The sequence below is a fragment of the Canis lupus genome, chromosome 15 (assembly GCF_048164855.1).
Source record: "Canis lupus baileyi chromosome 15, mCanLup2.hap1, whole genome shotgun sequence".
Taxonomy (NCBI): domain Eukaryota; kingdom Metazoa; phylum Chordata; class Mammalia; order Carnivora; family Canidae; genus Canis; species Canis lupus.
In genome coordinates, this window is record NC_132852.1 from 38,084,055 (window position 1) to 38,105,536 (window position 21,482).

Sequence of the window (21,482 nt, forward strand, 5' to 3'; positions counted from 1 at the left end):
TTTTATTGATAATATGGCTGCCTGATCCAAACACTTCCACATAATTATCTTTTGAGAGTGTGCCAAGGGGTATGATACTCACTGGTCACTACGGAAGTCCAGCATTCTTAGGTGGTGGAGTGTGGAAGTAATGTCTTGAGGGCAGATTCCAGTCAACTTGCTTAACTTCTTAATGCTGATTTGTTTGTCATTTTGGTGATAAAGGCACTCCAATATTACACTTTTCCAATAAGCCATGTAGGAAAGACGACCTAGATCGGATAATGGTTTCTCTGGAGACCCTGCTTGGCCTTCACGCTTTGATAACAAATAACCTAAAGAAACCCCCGAATCACAAATATGTCAGAGAGCCTAAAATAGGCTAATTCACCAAAATAGCAATCCCCTCTTCACAATCAATCTAAGCAAAATAGGCAATAATAATGTCAAAGATATATTCCTTCAAGAAAAAGAACAAAATTGAAAAATTACTCCAACACATATTTCCACAAGATGACGTAATTTGTACATACTGAACATTAGGTTATTATTACTCTATCTATACTTACTATAAATCACGTTAAAACATTCAAATTGTTAAAAAATCATAGGACTTCATATTAACAGGCTGCATTAACAAGATTAAGGCAATAATCCTTTTTATTTTATGGGGGGAACCTCCCTTGCATGTTTTATTTGGACCACCAGATGGCAACAGCTACACCTGAATTGTTGAACAATACAAAAGAATGCCTTCATTTTTATGTAATCCTATCTGTTAAGATTGTGGTTCTTCTGCGAGTGAATCAGATGACCATTTCTCACTTCAGCCAAAGCTCTCCTAACAATTACCTCACCTTAATTCTTAGTAAGCAAGGATGTCAGCGTGAGGATGTCCCCGTGAGTGTATGGTGGGATTTGTCCTCCTGTTTAGAGCAGGACTCTCAAGAACAGGAAGAGAAAGGCATAAATACTAAGAGAAAGCACTGACAATGGAGATGGCAGAAGAAATGCAGTTTTTTTGTTATCAAAGGACGCTTTACTAAAAGCAGTCTGTAAATAGTGTAACATGGGAAAATAGATTACGTTACGAAAAGCAAATGAAAAAAAAAACTGTAATCATAGACTGTTGTTTGTGTATCTCAAAAGTATAACTAATTAGTATAATAAAATATTTTCCCTTAACTTTCCTATTTAATGGCATAACATCCAAACATGAGTCCTATTTCAGAACAATATATTGATATTAAAGGAAACAATCTGAGTTGCACTCTCTACTACCAATCTAAAAAGGCCAAGAAAATGTACAAAATCATCATCAATGGCACATATTTCCAATAAAATATTCAGGAGTACAGTCTAAGGCCAACTAGAATAAGCTGCACTGGTCCATCTGAGAATTAACTCCTTAACACTGGTGATATAATCATCTGATATTTAGGACTGCCTATATAAAAATATTCCTCAAAACTTGCTATTCTATAATCAATATAAAATTTATTGTAAACATATATTTACTTTCTAAGCAAGACTATCAACATGTAAAACAAGATTCAAAATCTACATTGACTTTTTTAGAGCTGTTAGCTTTTAATTTTTAAGTCAGATTGAATTATTTCCTACACCATTTACTTTTAGGGTTTTTTTAAAGGTGCACTGCATATTTTAACCACTAGGTAGAGCCCGTAACTAAAAAATGATGTACGCATTTTCTCAGGTAATTGGGTAACAAAAAATAAGGCGAGCGCTGTATTTCTCTACTGTACTAACTTAAGTAGTTATATAATGTATTGAGTATTACTGTCAGAATTATCATAAAACTAAGTTCCACTGTAAATTCAGAGTTTATAATTAAAAGTATTTGCAATAGGTCACACAAAAGTGAGTATTCAGTATAAGCTATTTTAAAATATTTCATGTCCAATCAAAAGAAAAAAAAAAATTCATGACTTTAGGTTTTAAAGTCCCACACTGCAGTATGACAAAAGATACTAGCAACCAATAAATCATCTGTAAATCTCTAAAAATACAGATATCACAGAAGGTCCACAAGAAGAGATAATGAAAAACTGTATTATATAATCCTTACTGAAATCGATGAGAAACCTGCCATAGCCCTTACGCTGGTATTGGGGAAGAATCATTATACAGGAAACGTTGTACTTCTGTTGGCAGTGCTTTTCCTGGTAAAGAAAATTGTAAAACAACATGTGGATAAGACTGAATAGTAATGCTAATTATCAAGAAACAAAGACTAACAGTCAAAACCACAGCCCTGGTCCTTTGAGAATAGCAAGCTCATCAAGAAAAAAATACCCCACTGGGAGGAGCTAGGACAATGTTAAGTCATTGCCATTACCCACAAAGCAACCATCCCAGGAGAATAAAAATATAAAATAAAATTATGCCATCTAACACCATCTGCAACTCCAAAACAGTATGTCATTGCCTAAGATGAACAGAGGAATCTGAGTCCCAATCAATCTGCAAAGCTACAAATGATGAGTCAGTGTGGTACTCCAGAAATGGGAAAATTCATCAACCATTTCAAAGGTTCTCTTATTTCCTGCTCTGGTGATACACAGGGCAGTCCCATCTCTCCACTGGTTGTACCTAACTTCACAAAAAATAATCTGAAAATGTTGGGTACAGTTCCTTTAAAAATCAGGCAGTATCTATAAAATTACATTTAACTTCTGAAATAGCCAACTAACAGAAAGCTGGTACTTTCCACTTACCTGTTTCATACACTTAGATTTTATCATAGGCTAACTTAAGTATAAGTACATCTTTTATGTGGTTTGACTACAAAAAAACACCTTTTGTTCTCCCCAAGAGAATGGAAGATTATTAGGAGAGAAAAATATCCTTGAATTAAAATGGCTTCTTATTCTTATTTAAATTCTTCAAATTTAAACTAGGAAGAGAAGATTTAAACTGAGAAACAGCTCACAGAGGTAATGACTGTTTATTTCACAAGTTCTGGCTATTATTACCCTGGGAATAGAAGTGATTTAAAACCTTTTCCTCTAGAGTATAAATGGCAGCTCATGTTCCTAGGAGAGTAGAGTCTGTTGAATGTTATTAGGCACCTTCTAGCACTTGATATGATTCTGAATGTTCCTTCTATTTTCCTTTCCAAAAAGCCAGATAGTACTTAGAAGGTGCTGATAGTGTAGTTTCTCCTCAGGGGAAGTGACAAAGATTGTTTTAGATTTCCATGTGAATTCAAACAAATTTTAAACTGAATATACTTACTTTAGAAAAGTAGCCAACAAGGTGGCAGCCCTTGACATCATTCTGTGTTAGTACATAAAAAAGAAATGGCTCCACGTCATAATAGAGCGTTTTGTGGTCAAGAAACAACTTTGCCAAGAGACACAGGTTCTGACAATAAATGGTACTGACATTCCCATCAACCTAGAGGAAAATAATAGAACAAAATGGTCAGGAAAAGTGGCTCTTTAGTTCAAGAGTACACATCACTTACAAATACCTGTGAGTAACATTGTCCAGCCTCAGAGAAGCTGTCAGTAATCAGAACCTGGAAGCTATCCTTTCAACAGTAGAATTAGAACACCTGCTGTTTTAAGACTACTAAACATATAAAATACTGTACTTCGACAAAGTATGAATAGCTAGACAAAGAAATGATGACTCTTTTAAAAACAGCACTTTTTGCTTTTAAACAGGACTGGCGCAAATCGAACTCAAATAAAAAAAAATACCAAAAAAAAAAAAAAAAGATAAAATAAACGAGACTGGCTGTAGTAATCCCTTAGATGGCAAGCTGATGTGATTCATTTTTAAAAGGAATCCAACAAAAGATCTAAAAGCAACCTCTTCTAAAATACATATGTTAAGTAAAACAAGATATAACTATAGTCTGATCTCTGCCAGCAGCTAGAAGCAACACAGTCTGACCGCCACGATTAGATTTACCCCCAAATAAAGCTATTTTCAGGAGTATTAACTATTGCCAGAGGCACCAAGCAGGTTTCCTAGGTTGGAACTCAGCAAATGCAATATTCCCAGACACAAAGTCATATCATCATGACAAAGTGAAAAAAAATTTTTTTTATATCTTTACAAAATAAGGTTTACTACAGCTATTAAATATACCTCTACAAAATATTCCTTTAAGTAAAGCAAGAGAAATTTTTTCATTTAAATACCATTTCATACAATTTTATCACATCTAAACATAACCAATTAACCAATCAGTTGGCATTTTTATAATCAAATGGAATCCTGAAACAGAATAATTTATTTTGAGATCAAGCTTGTGTGATCTTGGTACCATTTGGATTGGCCTAATTCTTCTTCTCATACAGCTGAATTACTGGGACTCAATAGTGAGTAAAATAACATTTCAAAAAAAACTCCAAGTACAATTAGATGCAGTTCAGATGGCACTACATTTGAAATGATAGGAAGATAACTATAAAACATCTACTTTACCTCAAAGACAGAAATATTATTTTTTCTGTAAATCTCATTGGCAGGAGGATGGAACCAACCACATTTCTTCATGTGCTGCTGGAGAATAGTTCTACTTTTCATATATTTTAGACAGAATTCACAAAGATACAATTTAGGGAGCCTGTAAATAATTAAAAAAAGACAGGGCTTTTTATAAGACTGCAAACTTTCACAACTATCGTTTTTTGAATCTCATTACTACTCGAATAAAAAGGTAGAGAATGTATTGTTATCCCCATTAATGAAAGAGAAAACAAACTAAAGATAAAACTAATTTGGTTAGCGGCATCTAACTAGTTAACAAGGAGGGCAAGAGTGAAAAGTAAAGATACTCAATTCAGTGCTCTTCCTATTAGACTAAATGCTTCCCAGACTTTTTAAAAAGTTACCCACTTGGCAGACAATGCAAATCGCATATTTTCCCCTCCTTGATAATCTCTAATAAAGTAGAAAATAAAGCCTACCTTCAGAACACACCAATAAGTGAAGAAGATTTTCTCAGCTATATATTCTTTCTTCCTTTATTTGATCATTCATCCATTTTTTTTGGAACAACATGGCTTTGGACAGCATGGGTCCGCTTATATGTGGATTTTTCTTGGTAAATACAGTAATGTAAATATATTTTCTCTTCTTTAAGATTTTGTTAATAATATTTTCTTCTCTCTAGCTTACTTTATTCTAAGAATATAATATATAGTACATGTAATAAAAAGCATGTGTCACTTGACTGTTTATGCTATTGGTAAGGCTTGTGGTCAACAGCAGATTATTAGTTAAGTTTTTGGGAAGTCAAAAGTTATACATGGATTTCTGACTGTGTGGAGTTGGTGCCCCTCACCATGGTGTTGTTCAAGGGTCAACTGTGCTACTACTGTGTGTCAGGCCCTGTGCTAGGTGCACTAGGTATAGAGTGCTGAGAAATATGGATATAAAATGGGTATTATAAAAGCAGATTTTATATATCTTTTTAAGTATAAAACTGTAATAATATGTCTTTTCAGGTTTGGACATACTACACTACCTCCTTCCCTCTACCCCTGAAATTCTGGCTTTCCCTCTGGTTAAATATCACATTAAACCCTGAAGCTTAAAAGCCAACAAGTGAAATAAAAGTTCAAATTATTCTTTCAGATGTTGTTATTAATTTATATTTATACAATAGTAGTATTTTAGCAGTAATTTAATATGACATCTTTACAATGTCCCTTTTATGAGGAGCTAGGCAATAAAGTTACTGGATGAATTCATAAAGTAATGGAAGTAAGAGTCTAAATTAAAAGCCAGTGGCTTTTACACCTATTGCAGTCTCATCCAGAAGACCACGTGGCTCTTCTAATATAAAATACACACCTCATTTATCCTCAGCACAAAAACTTCCCTGTATCCTGAACTGTGTCCACAACTGGTCATGCCTTGCTAATCTGAGATCTGATACCATCACTAAAAACTGTATATAGAAAAATACTAGATATGATGACAAGAACTATAATCTAAACAAATAACTGCATTTTTTCTCAAATAAATAAGTAATACATAAGTAATAAGCTAAAGGAAATTTTAATAAACCTCATTAAATTTAGTTGTACCAGTTTGGATAGCTATGCTTTAAAACTATTACATCAGAATTAAAGAAAAAAATAGATTAACACAGAAAAATCTCTAATTTCCTAAAGTGTGAAGACCACACTATTTTTTCAAGTACTACTTTGGAAGCCACTTTTAAAACATAATTATACCTTATCTGAAAACATCTAACATTCAACAAAGGCCTTTGTCAAGGTAGACTTATGGAGCACTAGCCCTGTATGCAGTTAGTGTTTCACACTCAAACAAGGGTGGGAAAAGGTATGTGATTTTTTTCCTTCTACCTTGGAGATTTACAATGTGCATTTACTCTTCCAAAACAGTCTCACAGCTTACTTCTAAAACTGTTGTTCACAGCACACTAAATGCTTCCAGGGAACTGGTGAGGTACAGTATTTCTAAGTATTTACAATACCTAATACTAGTTTCCAAAATCTCTCATATTAGACAAACCAATATAACCTGATATTATATCATTAGTACAAAAGTCATTCCAGAATAAAGTAGTGAGAATAACAAATAATAACTGACATTACAAACTGAAGTAAAAAAACTGGAGCCAAGAGCATAGAAAAGAAAGGTTTCCTGGCTGACCATGCTTATTTCCTTTGCATGCTGCCTCAAACCCCACAACTTAGAGAAGGAATGGCAATAAGACAGAGAGTTTTCTTCTTCTTTACCACCAGAACTAAAAAAAGTCTCAAAACAAAATGGCCACAACTATAAACTTCATCTAATATGGGCACTAGCTATACAAACTGAGTCTCAGAGCTGACCCACAACTGCCACACTATTTTCCTCAATATGTAGATTTTGAATAATTTCTTCTTAAAAGGAAGGCAGAAGGAGGTTCTCCCTGTGTAACTAATGGCATCCTCCTTCTTCCAACTACTCTACCACTTACTTTTATTTACCAGTGCTAAATTCTCAATGAGCAATTTTAACTTGTTGCCACATGAAGATACAGAAGAATCTGTGCATACAGTTTCACTCTGAAAACTAAATATTACAACTAAATATTCCCTACAATGTGAATTGGAGAAACATAAAATTCTGGGGAAAAAGGAAGGGAGGGAAGAGTGACAGAACACTACACTTTCCAGATTATGCTAAAGATAAATGCCAAATTTAAAAGCATCCAATTCAACTTTTAGGTCTTGGTACAGAGACATGAAAATAAAGTACAACTTATTTTCTAAGGTCTATGAAAGAAGGCCTAATTTTTAAAGCTCTCACAGTAAGCAAGTTGTTCAAGAAAACCTAGGAGGAATGAAATCTATAAAAAAAATTACTGCCAAGTCTTATCTGGTAAATCATAAATTCATGCTATTCCCTTGGAATAAATAGCAAGATGCATGACATTTTCTTGATTAAAAAAAAAACTTCAGCAAATTTTAGTATCTGAAAAATAAAGTAAAAGCAAGCATCATAATCTACTTGATTCCAATTTAGTTCTTGCTGAAAACATTTTAAAATAAAGGCTCTTACTTTATTATAACCAAGCCCACTGGGATAACACTGTTAGTGTAAAGGGAATCATCTGATAAAACTCCTGGAAAACAAAATGTTTTAGTAACAGTATATATGGCTAAAGTTCTTTCATTGAAAAAATGTATCAACCAGAAAGAACATCAAATCACATGATGTGATTATAGAAGAGTATGAATACTCTTAGCCATAAAGGATACTGTTGGGTACTACTTTTTGTCATTGTCTTCCTGATAGCATCTAGGCCTTGACTATCCAATAGGTGAAAGGTCACTTTGATTAGCTGCATCATGGGGTGTAGCTTCCATACCTAAAGTTTATTCTAGAGCCAGCCACTATGCTGACACTCTTAACTGGGCTGCAGCTACATTGCTTCCCTTACTTGAAGGATGATGCAAATATTCTTCCCAGGAACTCTTACAGTATCCTTTTGGCTTCTAAACATTGCCCCAGGTAGCAGCAATTTGTGTAGCCTTATTATAATAAGTCCATTTTTGGTAAAATTTTAATACAACAAAAAATTCTATCAAATATTACTTAAATTAAAGATTATGGTAAAAGCCATGTGAGATCAATCTAGATACAGATGCTATATGGAGTAGGGCAAGCTCAGTGATTAAAAGTTATGGCTATGTGATTAAGAGAAAAGTGAGATTAAATCCGGTCCTGCAACTTATAAACTGTGTGGTCTTGAATATGTTTGCTGGGCTCTGGTCTGGAAGATGAAGATATTACTATCTACCTCACACAAAATTATTCCAGAGATGTTTAGTCTAGTACCAGCTTAATGATGGTAACTAAAGCTACTATTAATTTATGATTAATAGTTTTATTCTCCTTTCATTCATTTTTTTCATCATTTAATGGTCACCCAAAGACCTTAAGGATGCTGGTCTTCTGTAACTGGGGCTGTAGTATATAATCTATGCATCAAATCAAGTCAGGAACAAGATCAAAAGGAAGAGGAAATTTCCCAAGCTACTCAATTACATAGAACCCATTCTTTAGGATATCAGTATGATTTCCTTGCAAAAAGGTTAATAATGCTAAACTGCTCAGGAGTAAAGGATTTCCCACCATCACAGTTACTCTTGCCTTTAGCCCATCTATGCCATGTTTTAGGGGGTTCTCTATGAAACTGTCTGCCAGATATGAACATCATATGGCCTATTACAGAAACTTAGGGTTAAAACTCTGGTTTATACAATTCAATGTCTAAGACTTAATCATACTGCTCCAAATGAAGCAGCATTACTGACATCATTGTTGTTTCATTTTGATTTGTTTCTTAAGTCAGGGATGCAAGATTACTTAATATACAATGCACACAAATATCTGGGTATTATGGGAAATAATGCATAATCCCACTTCCCAAAGATTTTCCTTTTGGGATCTTTCTTCTTTCTTATTTGCTGCAATTGTTCTGTTCTTGCATGCTTTGGGATTTTGAATTTTTAAAAAAGTGTTCAAAACCTTTAGTAATAAGAAATAACTTAGAAATAATTCAGCATAAAATAATAAGTAGTTATTAACCAAGTAAGGACACAGGATTTTTATTTGGAAAACATAAGATCTCTAAACATTTTAGCCAACTCAAGTTTAATAGAACAAGCCTAAACTCACTTAAAATTATATATATATATAAATGTAACTAAAAGAATTACAAATAGAGAAAAAAATCACAATTACTAAAGAATCTATTATCCTATAGAATATTTTTTGATGGAAAATTCAGGGAATACTCCACAACAGATAAGGCAATGTACCAGAAAAATGTCTAAAATTTTACTTAAGAAAGTTGGTAAATTTTATAGTTCCTATCCCATTGCTGCTTTCTACTATGATTCCTATTTATTATTTATTTTTCTGTAGGCAATGTTTATTAAGAATAAATTGAAAACCAATTCCATCAAACCGAAGAGATCAGATACTGACAATCTTACCAGAATAAAAAACACATTTCTAAAGAAGCCTTTTCATATCTTAATAAGCAACAGCCTCGTGGTTCCACTCTCATCAATCTCTTGAAAAGCAAGTGCTGATGCTGGCTCTCTAAATCCATCTCTACATCAATTTCCTCTCTACCCTTGGGTCAAGGTGAGATTTACAGGTTTTAACTCATTTTAATGATCACAACAAACTCTATGAGGTAAGTACTAGTTTTACCCCATTTTGCAGATGAAGAAACTGAGGTATAGGCTAGCTGGGCAACTTCTAAGGTTATACAGCTTATAAATGTCAGAACGGAGAACGGAGTCATGAAACCTATCTGGCTTCACTAAACATATTGCCTCATTCCAAAAAGCTGGTGACTGGTTACTTTTAATGTCTGGAAATCCAAGCTATTTACATGTAGTATTACTACATACCATTTGTCCAATTATTCCTGCAAAAACATTCACTAAGTTCATTAAATTATAAAATTTTAGATAAAAGTCTACTCAATGAAAGTTTACTTGTACTTAAGTAGCATGAAGTATGAAGGCAAATTTCTCTTAAAGAAATATGTTCCTCTTCTTGTTCTGACCATGTGTCAGGTTCCCAATTTTAAATAATAGCTTTTGGACAGGTTACAGAAAAGAAAAATCTAAAGCCAACTGGGATTAAGTGGCTACCAGAATATGCTGCTACTATGGATGTTTAAAATCCACCAGTTTCCTCAAATGTATAAAGATAAGCGGACTAAAATGTCCCCAAGATCTAGTGTTGGGAGTTCTAAGAAACTACAAACAAAAGGTAAAGGGTCTCTCAAAACATACCTTGAATATTCTTGAGGATATGGGGAGGAGTACCAGGTGTGAATTTCATACTTCCCAAACTCAATGACAGAGGGACAGCGGACTTGTGGATCAGGGGGACCAGTCACTCCAACTTTCTGTGCAGTCAAAAAATACATCACAAAAGTTAGCTAAATTAAATCTACTGAGATTGATATAATGAAAAAGCTGAAATTAGATGTTGTCTTCTCAGAGTTCCACAGAAGAACAAAAAAAGCGAGGAATAAGCTAACAAGTTTTGAAATAAGCTGTATTATTTTTTGTAAACAGGGTATTCAAATGGACAACAAAAATGCTAATCTTTGAAAACCAAATGCAATTGGTGTCATTGTATTTTCCACATTTAATAAGACTGCGAATATTTTCCACAATTAAATTCACTCCCTTAATGACTTAGTTATTAAAGAGAAGCTGCTGACATTTGGGGATATAAGACAAAGAATAACTTTTAACAAGGAGGGAGAAGGAACTCTGAATACTTGCCAGTGTCACTACACAAGTGCCTCACCTGACTACAGCAACAACCCACTAAACATGTGAGCAGGGAGAATAGAGTGACTTTCTGGTTTGGAAAAGTAGATTATATTAAAAGAATATGACAAAAAAGTATCAAAAGAGTCTTCATTTTACACTGCCCCTAAAATTCCCTTCATCAGTAGTTATTCATAGATTTAACCAACCAAAAAAAAAAAAAAACTGTTATACACATATCATTATCCCTTTTACCTATCTTCTGTTTATAATGAAAACAATCTCTATGCCTCCATCTCTGCAAAAACCTGAACTACATTATCTAAAAAAAAGAGTAATTTGTAAAGCCTTTATGACTTCCACACCAGCAATTTAAATATAAGCCACTGCTGAGGACTACAAAGATCAGGTTTTAAAACTTCAAGTTCAAGAGCAATTTGATGTGCTCTACAACCAATACAGGAAGAGATTCATACATAGACACATACATACATATATATTATGTACATAATATTTATCATGGACACTCTATAAATATTCATTTAAGACTTAACATTAGGGCGCCTGGGTGGCTCAGTCAGTTAAGTGTCCACTCTTGGTTTCAGCTCAGGTCATGATCTCCAGTCGTAGGACTAAGCCTCACCTAGGGCTCCATGCTTAGCTCAGAATCTGCTTGTCCCTCTTCCTCCCCCCCTCTGCCTCCTCTGCTCATTCTAAAATAAATAAATTCTTCTTTTTTTGAAGGCTTAACATTAAAATTGACTTAAGTTAGAATTTAGTCTAATCAAAGTATTAATAACTCCTCAACAAAAGGATAACTAACATTATTCTTCAACTTTATGCTTTAAAAATCAGACAGATTTATTAAAAGTCTCTTGTTGGAGCCCATAGAGAGACAGACACACCCCCACAAACCCCTACACACTTTCTAACAAAACAAAAAAGATCAGATATTTTTATTCAGTTTTAGTAAATTCATTTAAGGAAGGAAGAAACCTCTTCACAACAACTAATTTGAGAACTCTCTCTGGCCTTTCTAACCATTATCTTTTATAAAAAGGCCAAGGGACTTATCTCAGGTTTCATGCTGGAATACAGCTAGGTGAAACCTCAACCTCTTCCTTAGACATTTCAAAACAAAATATAAACATCTATTAGTTGGATCAATTATGTTAGGACACCAAGGAGTACTGGGGGTTCTTCCAAGTGCAAAAATCATTAAAAACAAACATACGCAAGACAGGGTTAAAATAATATTTTTTCATGTCTCAAAACCAAAATAAAAATTTGTAAAAAGGTTTTAAAAACAATGTTCTTTAAACTACATTCCAGAAGCAAGTATTCTAATTCATAAAGTAGCATCTTTTAACCTATCTTCACAACTCAAAACAACACGAGTATAGGAGGTATCAGAATAACCAAATATCAGAAAACAACTTCCTGAGCCAACGATCAAACAGAAAGCAGAGGAGTTGAAAATATGCACCTGCTGAGGTACTGCCTGTTGTTTGAGAGCCTTCCCCTCAGCTGCCCGGCGCTCCTCCAGGCGGATGCACGATGTAAACGTGGATATCCAGTTCCAGTATAACTGTTTACACATCACCGCAACTAAGACGGTCTGTTTAAAACTAGACTCACAGAAGACTTCCCCACTGCCTTTACCTATCCTCACCTGTTTGCACCGTGAAATGGCTGGCACATGCACTCATCCACTTCTGGCCTCCACCACCATCTCCAACTCCCTTATGAAAGCCTCAAGAGCCTGTGTGTTTCCGTTTACTAAGGTTTACACCTTAACAAAGACTCACTGCAGTAAGGAAGCAACAGCTGCATCCAAACCACTCATTAACCCAGTCCTTGCCAAAATCAAACTCAAATCTGAATGACAAGGTCAATTCTGCTAGGTTTTATTTTTAAATTTCAGCCAAAATACTCTCAGTAAACATGCAGCTTTCTAAAGCAGCAGCTCTCTAATAGAATCAAGAACACAGCAGGGACTGGGTGGCTCAGTCAGTTGAGTGTCTGTCTGCCTTTGGCTCAGGTCATGATTCCAGAGTTCTGAGATCCAGCCCAGAATCCAACGCTGGGGTTCCATGCTCAGTAGGGAGTCTGTTTTTCCCTATCCCTTTGCCCCTCTCCTTGCTCGTGGCTCTCTCTCTCTTGCTTAGGCTCTCTCAAATAAACACATAAAATATTTTTTAATAAATTATTTTTTTAAACTTTTAACTAGAATTCTGCCACTTTGTGCCACCTTTTCATTTGAATATGCCAACATCTTGAAAAGATGACATATATTCCAGGTCAGAATGGATCTTTCAATCTAAGTAAGGGGTGGGGAACTAAATGCACTAGTAATTGGACTAACCCAAAAGATAACTTTAAATAACCTATTCTAGATAATAAAACTGTTATTACTAGCAGTTTATGAGAAAAGATTATTACTCTTCTTCAAAAACTCCACATCCACAAATGACTCACCTAATTCCAATTTCCAATATACAGAAGCAACTCTGACAGTACTCTCCAATTCCAGATCTGGTACAAACATGAAAACTACAACTGATCTAGAAGTGATAAGGATACAGTTCTGCTCCTTTCCTCATGCCTCCACTGGACAACTCCACCTTGATCTTCCCTTTCCATTCCCTACGGGGATTTGGCATTTTGAAGTGGGAGTGGAGAGGAGGAATGTACCCTTATTATTAGTATGAGAATGTGTAGTGTAGGGAAAGGAGAGGTCTTTCTGGTATTTGAACATTTTCCTATAGAAACAGTGTAATAAAAAATAATTCTGTTCATTAGGGATTAGAAGTTGCATGATGAAAGAGATATGTAAGAATGAGTTCATACACTCCAAAATAGAGGCAGCATGAACTTAAAGAATAAAGAGAATCAGCACTTATGAAGCCAATACTGTGGCAGACTCTATGCCTTATATTGTTATCTCATTTAAATGCCACAGTCGGTTCCTCAAAGTAGAAAACAATATGCCCACCTCATAGGTGGGGGGGGGGGGGAAGGCTCAGAGAAGTTAAGAGGGGAAATACTTCAGGGAAGGAAAATCAACAGTGAAGAATAAAGACAGAAAAGAACAAAATGGGAGGGGTGAGATATGAAGTACTCACTGTCCTCAATTAATTAATGTTCTGAATTCCAAAAGTTTGTGTGCATGTTTTTTGGAACTGGAACTTAGTTTTCCAAGGAAGTGAAGCTACAAAGTCACAGACTCTTATCCAAAACCCTTCAAATAGAATGTGCTTCAGAATCTTGAATTTTTCTGATGTTAGTGAAGTATTACATATCTGAAATCAACAACCCTGACAGGATTTTGGGCAACACTCCATAATCAGACACACTAATATTTCTTTAGGAAAGCATATGAATATCCATATTAAATGGAATAAGTAACGAATATGTATAGTCTCATATCAGTTCAAACCATGTTTTGCCAACAATTCTGTTTAGGTAAGTGAGATCTTACTGTAAAACGAGTTATATTTTTTTTTTCAATCTCCAAAGAAGATAAACAGATGGCTGGTAAGCACATGAAAAGAAATCATTAATCATTAGGGAAATGCAAATGCAAATCACAATGAGATACACCACTTCACACCTAGTAGGATGGATACTGGACAGAGAATAACAAGCATTGGAGAGGATGTGCAAAAATTGGAATTCTTGAACAGTGCTGGTGAAAATATAAAATGGTGCATAGGCACTGTGGAAATCAGTTTGGCTGTTCCTCAAAAAATTAAACAATTTCCATATGAACCAGCAATGTATAAAAGAACTGAAAAAAGAGACTCAGACAGGTATTTGTCCACCCACATTCACAGCAGCATTATTCACAACAGCCAAAAGGTAAAAGCAACTCAAGTGTCCATTGGATGAATGGATAAACTTTCATGGTAAAGACATATATACCTAATGATAAATATACATATAAATTCTGGTAAGGGTGGATGCCTGGGTGGCTCAGCAGTTTAGCGCCTGCCTTCAGTCCAGGACATGATCCTGGGGTCCCGGGATTGAGTCCTGCATCGGGCTCCCTGCATGGAGCCTGCTTCTCCCTCTGCCTATGTCCCTGCCTCTCTCTCTTTGTGTCTCTCATGAATAAATAAATACAATTTTTAAAAAATAAAAATTCTGGTAAGGGAATTCTAAATGAACCTGAATGAACCTTAAAGAAGTTATGCTAATAAAGTAAAAGCCAGACACAAAAAGGCAAATATTTTTTTATTCCACTGAGGCCTACCTATAGCAGCTAAATTCAAAGACAAAATTAGATTAGTGATTGCCAAGGGTTAGGGAAAGGAGAAAAGGGAAATTATGGTATAAGGGGTACAGAGTTTCAGTTTGGAAAGACAAAAAAAATTCTAGAGATGGATGGTGGTGATGGTTGCACAACAATGTATACACATCCTTCATGTCACTGAACTGTATTCTTAAAAATAGTTAAGATGGTAAATTTTATGTTATTTATACTTTAACAGTAACTTTTTGTTAAGTTTTCAGGATTCTGGATCTAAGAATTATAGATGTGATTACACACTACTTCCTGTCTTTTTCTTCACCTATGTCTTTTTTGTTCATCTACACTTAGATATCTTCTTTGCTTTCCCACTACATATTGATAAAGCTCAGGATTTTATCTTCAGCCCTATTATCCTTTCTTTCCATAAGACCTATAATCCAGTGATCCTACCAGTTTTTCACTCTCCATATGGCCCTCCTTTCTCATTCAGTTTAGATCCTAAGATCTTTTTTGTACCTCGTCTTTGCACATATCCTTAATTTCCCTACTTTTCTCCCAATGCAACAACAAAATCCTAACTGGTTGAACTCATGTCTCCACATAATCCAATACCTGAATACGGTTAGAAGAAAAACATAGAATCACACTGACTATTCTCCATTTATAATTCTTAACTACTAACCTTTCAAATGGACCCTTGATGCTTCTCTAACTCCATTCACTCTCCCACTCTCCTTAAAAATTATTTCATACTTTCTCCTATCTCCTCAAGGCTCCAACACCTCTTAGCCCATCTTCATTTTCAACCAATGCCTTTACTTCCTACTATACTAGAAAAGTAAGAAACAATCAAAAGAGAACTTCTACCGCTTTCCAAAGCCACATCTATATGTCTACCCTCTGTGCCCAAAGCCTGTCTTCCTTAATAGTATAGTATATATAGCTACATTGTCTCCCTCTTCCTCTAAAGTCAGGGCCTCCACTTGCACACTGGACAATTTCCCTTCCCTCTTTTCCATCATCAGGTTTCTCTCCACTAGATCATTCCTATCAGCATATAAACAACTGTTATTTCTCCCATATTTTAAAAAAAGGATATTTTCTTTTGTCCTCACATCTTCACCCAACTATTCACTCTGTTCCTCTTCATTGCAAACTACTTCAGAAGAATAGCCCCATATTACTTCTATAACCAATTTCTCTTCTTCTATTCCTTCTTGAACCAGCTCCAATTATATTTTCATCTTCCCCTTCACTCATTATGGAAACTGCTTCTCAAGTTCACCTTCATGTTACTAAATCTGATGGTCAATTTTCAGTCCTCAATTTGCTTGACCTATCTGCAAATTTTTCCATTCCTTCTTTCTTGAAGTATTTTTTTTTTCACTTAGCTTGTAAGAAACCAGTATTTCCAAGTTTTTTCCTCTTCACCGGCCATTTTTCCTCATTTCTCTAATCTCTAAAACTTGGAGTACTTCACAGAACTCCTCAGAGTTCTGTCCTTTCCTTTGGTGACCTCATCTAGTCTCCTTCCTTTTAGTACCACCAACTTACTGACAAGTTCCAGATCTAAAATTTCAACCCAGACCTACGCTTTGAACTCCAGACACATATAACCCACTATCTACTTGACATTTCCTTTCCTGAATGCTTTATAGGAATCTCAAGGTTAATGTATTCAAAATCAAACTCCTGATCTTTATTTTTCCTCAAACCTGCTCCTCCCATATTCTTCTATATCTTGGAGAAAAAAGCAACTCCCTCCTCCAACTGTGTTCTGGCATCATCCTTAATTCCTTGTTTTCACAGCCAATCCACCAGCATATCCTAATGGTCTACCACCTTCGAAACATAATCAGAATTCCAATTCTACCACTACCACTATGTCCTAAACCACTGTATCTCTTACTTGGATAATTCTAATAGCCTCCTAAGTTCTCCTGGTTTTTGTATTTCCCCCTCAACCTATACAGAAGCCAGAGTAATCCTGTTCCAACTTAAGTCCTTCTACTCAAAATCCTCCAAGGTTGCTATCGCAATCAGAGTAAAAGCCTTATGATGACCTAGAAAACCCTATCATATCTGATCTCCCAGCTCCCAGAACCTTTCTGTCCTCTCATCACCTAATTTCTCTTCTACCTTGCACTTACTCAGCTCTAACCACACTGGCCTTCTTTGTGTTTCCTTGACTGTGTGCCAAGTACAAACCCCAATTCAGGACCTTTACATTTCTGCTCCCCTGTCTGCAATATTGTTCCCCCTGATGATACTCACAAGGTTCATTCTCTTATCTCCTTCAGGTTTCTCTTAAATGTCAGACAGTCCCTACCCCAACAATTTAAAACTGCACAAATCCATCCAAATTCTCTCTCCCTCCCCTGCTTTTTCGCCCTAACACTGCCACATGGTGTATCATTTACTTTAACATAGCCCCACCTCAACTCAACTGTAAGCTCCTAATTTTTTTTTGCTCACTGTTGTATCTCTAACACTCAGCAGACAGTAACCTGTACTCAGTAATATTTATTGTTATATGTTATCTATGATAACAACTTCAGCTACTACATATGTAGTTTCATCTATCACCTATGTGCTGATAACCCAGCATATCTCCTATCCCCAAACCCTCCTGACCTGCATATCCATGTATATACAATAGTTTACAGAAGTTTTCCATTTTAGATTTCACACAAGTTCCCAATTTATGTAAGCAAGGTCTCTTCTATCAAAAAAGCTCCTCTTGCCACGTTTAGTATCATCACCTACTCAAAATAGAAGGACACTGGGAGACTTATCTGGTTCTGCCTTCTATTTCAATCTCAACTCCCAACACCATATCTTTCTCATTCTATCCTAAATCTTCCTCAAAATCTTGACCTACTGTATCTCCTCCTCTTTCATTTGGGTCCTAGTCACATTTCATTCTGACTACTCTAATCACTGGACTTGATGTCCCTGTTCAGGTTTTCTTCAATCTACTGTTCACTCTATCACCAAAGTTGAGTTTCTAAACACAAATACAACCACATCACTCTTTTTAAAAGTCTTCAGTAGTTCCTCAAGAGTTATTTTACTACTTGAAAGAACTGCTATAACTAAAAAATAAAGTACAAACTTCTTAACATGAACCATGGGACCTGTGTGATCTGGTCCATACTTCCATTTCAATCTCATCTCTTACTTGAACTCCAGCCAAACAAGTTGCACATAGCTCCAAGGGTTCAATAAGCTTTCTCATACCCAAACTCCTCTTTTTGAAATGCCTTCCGCCTCTTGCCCAATGGTAAATTCTTACTCATTCCCTCAACATCTCTTCTGTGAAGATTCCCCTAACATCCCTAGACAGATGCCTTCCTGTTCATTCTCATTTCATCTTATGTATATCTTTATGGTAGCATGATACCATGAACTAGAAATTAAGAGTTAAGGATCTGGAATCAGACTGCATGGGTTCACTATAGATTCTGATACTAACAACTATATGACTCTAAGTAAGACAATCCTTCTAAGGCTTCAACTTCTTCACCTGTAAAACAGGAACAAGTAACAAAGTTGTACTAAATGAAAAAAACTGATATATAATGCGGCGTGTAGTACCTGGCACACAATAAAAGGTGTCTATTACTAACCACATGGCTTTGTTTACAAATGTCTCTTCAACTACAGAACAGGGACACATTTTCTATTTACCTAAGTATTTCTAGCACCTATTACTAAGATAACTAGCAGAAACTCACATTTATCTAGTGCTCACTATACAAATGACACGCTAAGCACTTTGCAAATATCAACTCATTCAATCCTTTCAACAAACCTATTAAGTAACTTGTTTGACCAAAGTCACTCAGCAGAGGGAGGATTTGGATCTTTGCAGGCTGTTTCTAATACTTATGCTCTTAACCACTATCTTAATAAATACTCAATAAAACTGTGCTAAATTGCCAAATGAATGAACTCAAATTTAACTAGCCTTTAATATGTGATTTATAATTATGGGTAAATGCCGTAAGATACTAAAACAACCTCCCACTCCCCATCTCTAATTTCACCAGTACCAGAGAGAAATCATTCCAACAACAACAAAGCAGTCACGAGGATACCTTTAAATCCTGGCATGCCAAGACTAACGTCCTGTTACCAGCTGTTTTTGTTTTGTTTTGTTTTGTTTTTTAAGAGAGAGAGAGACAGAGAGAGAGAAGGGGGGTGGTTGGGAAAGGGAGAGAGCATCTTAAACAGGCTTCACACTCAGAGCCCAATGTGAGGCTCAATCTCACAACCCTGAGATCAACCTGAGTCAAGAGTCAGACACTTAACCAACCAACACCCAGGTGCCTCCGCTCTTACTAGCTTTTAAAGCTCTCTAAAATTCAGCCCTATACAAGTTATTCAATATATTTCTTACCACTGTCCAACAAAGATTCAGTTTTACCTAGCAGACTAAATACAAGCAGTTCTTGCTTTAAATGGTGCCATGTTAACTCAAACTTATGAACTAACCTAAACTGAGATTAAATCTTAGTCACCAGAGAAGCATATAAAGAATGGACATGATTCTAATAGGCACATGTTTCCAATAACACAGTGCTATGCAAAGCAAGGACAATCTGCCCTATGACACCTTTAGGCGCAGCTATTGTTTTCTATATCATCTCCACAATGTGACTTGCATATATATTAGGCCCTTAAGTATTTATTGATCTGATGGACCAATAATCACAATGTCTCTTACATTTATAGTAGTCATTTATTCCTCCAGGCTCTACTTAATGTTGTTTACCCTACCTGGTAAGCCCTCATTTTCTCCATTTACCTAAATCCATATCATCCTTTAAGCCTGCTTCTTTTGTCATTATCTCAAATCATACCAACTCTTATTATCTTAGTATACTCTGACCATATGGAACAATCTGTATCATTTAATACAGCAATGACTTACATTCATTAGTACTCTTATGTCACTGTTTGCTGTTTATCTTTTATGTACTCTTTCCCTACTTGTATTTAGTACATGTTTTATGATTTTGATGCTTTAATAACATTTTTTTTAAAGTGTAATGCAGGATGTTACTGTGATTAAGGGCACAAGATGTGAAGCCACACAGGACTGAGTTCAAATTCCACTTCTGCCATTATTAGTTATGTAACTTCACGAAAGTCACTCAACTAAAAGTATTGGTTTCCTCATACGTAAAATGGCAATAACAATCCTTACCTCACAGGATTAGGAGAGTTTTTGAACCTAATTATTTCCATTTCTAAAAACTGTTCCAATTCTTTATGCAAAGAAAAAGATTATTTTAACAGCCCACACAGATTTCAAAAATGCTGTTAACTTTATACAACATACAAAGAAACAATCAAATTCTTCAAAATGAGAATGCATTAAAATTAGTATGGAAATATAACATGCTATTTGGTGATATTTTATGTAAAAATCATTGTATATTTTTCAAAAAGGCTGTTATGTTCCAATGAGATGAGCTGAATACAAATGCTTCTTTCTTGTGATAGAAGTTTTAAGAAAAACCATTTCTTCCAGGCCCATAAGATTACCATTGAAAAAAAATTCCAGAACAAAAGCCTATACTACTAATTTCTTATACTTCTATTTTTCCTTTCAGAAGTGGCTTTTTTTTTCATGTATTCATTGTATAGCTAATGAAAAAATATAGTACTAGGTAAATGACATTCTTACTTCTCCTGAAATTAAAAAAAAAAATCAAAACCAATTAATAGTCCTTTTTTATAAACATTTTAATATTTCACCATAATGCACCATACAAAACTTAATTACTCAATAAAATCACTATGAGCAAATACTGGATTTGCTTTTTTGGGGCACATTTCCTACTAGATGGTAAGCCCAATGAGAATAAAAACTTTTTCATAGCCTCAATACCTAGCACAGTTCCTGGAATCAAGTTGGCATGTAATAAATGAAAGGTTGTTGGTTGGAAGAATTCCAAAATTAATTCCTGTATCATTTATCTTTTATTGGTACAGCTGTAAGATCACCTAAGACCCTGTAATTCTCCTGCAACATTTTTGAAACAAATATTGAATGAGCTACTAAACCATACCTAGTCTCTCAAAAATTGCTTCATGCAGTATCTTTGTAAATGTTTTTATTTTTCAAAACCTCATATAATGTGGGGTGCCTGAGTGGCTCACTTAGTTAAGCATCTGCCTTTGGTTCCGGTCATGATCTCATGGTCCTGGGATAGAGCCCCACACTGGGCTCTCTGTTCAGCAGGGAACCTGCTCTTCCCACTCCCACTGCCCCCAACTCCTCTGTGCATGCACACCCGTTGTCTCTCAAATAAATAAAATCTTAAAACCAAAACCAAAACAAAACAAAATGTCATATAACCAAAGTGGTAACTTTTCTAATTGGCTTCAACCCACTTTCTCTATTCCATGAAGCCAGAGAACCTGGGAGTCAA

At 35.3% G+C, this 21,482-nt stretch overlaps 1 protein-coding gene across 8 annotated transcripts in view; it reads right to left on the reverse strand.

Annotated features, from left to right (window-relative positions):
• The window catches only part of KAT6A (lysine acetyltransferase 6A), a 114,008-nt gene that overhangs the window by 13,408 nt on the left and 79,118 nt on the right, over positions 1–21,482 (reverse strand). For all 8 annotated transcript variants that reach the window (XM_072776631.1, XM_072776632.1, XM_072776630.1 and 5 more), the window contains 5 exons: positions 10,296–10,411; positions 4,441–4,582; positions 3,238–3,399; positions 2,069–2,162; positions 83–314 (listed from right to left, as the gene is read on the reverse strand). In XM_072776631.1, coding sequence (XP_072632732.1) covers positions 83–314; positions 2,069–2,162; positions 3,238–3,399; positions 4,441–4,582; positions 10,296–10,411 — 746 coding nt within the window. The remainder of the gene's footprint in view (positions 1–82; positions 315–2,068; positions 2,163–3,237; positions 3,400–4,440; positions 4,583–10,295; positions 10,412–21,482) is intronic.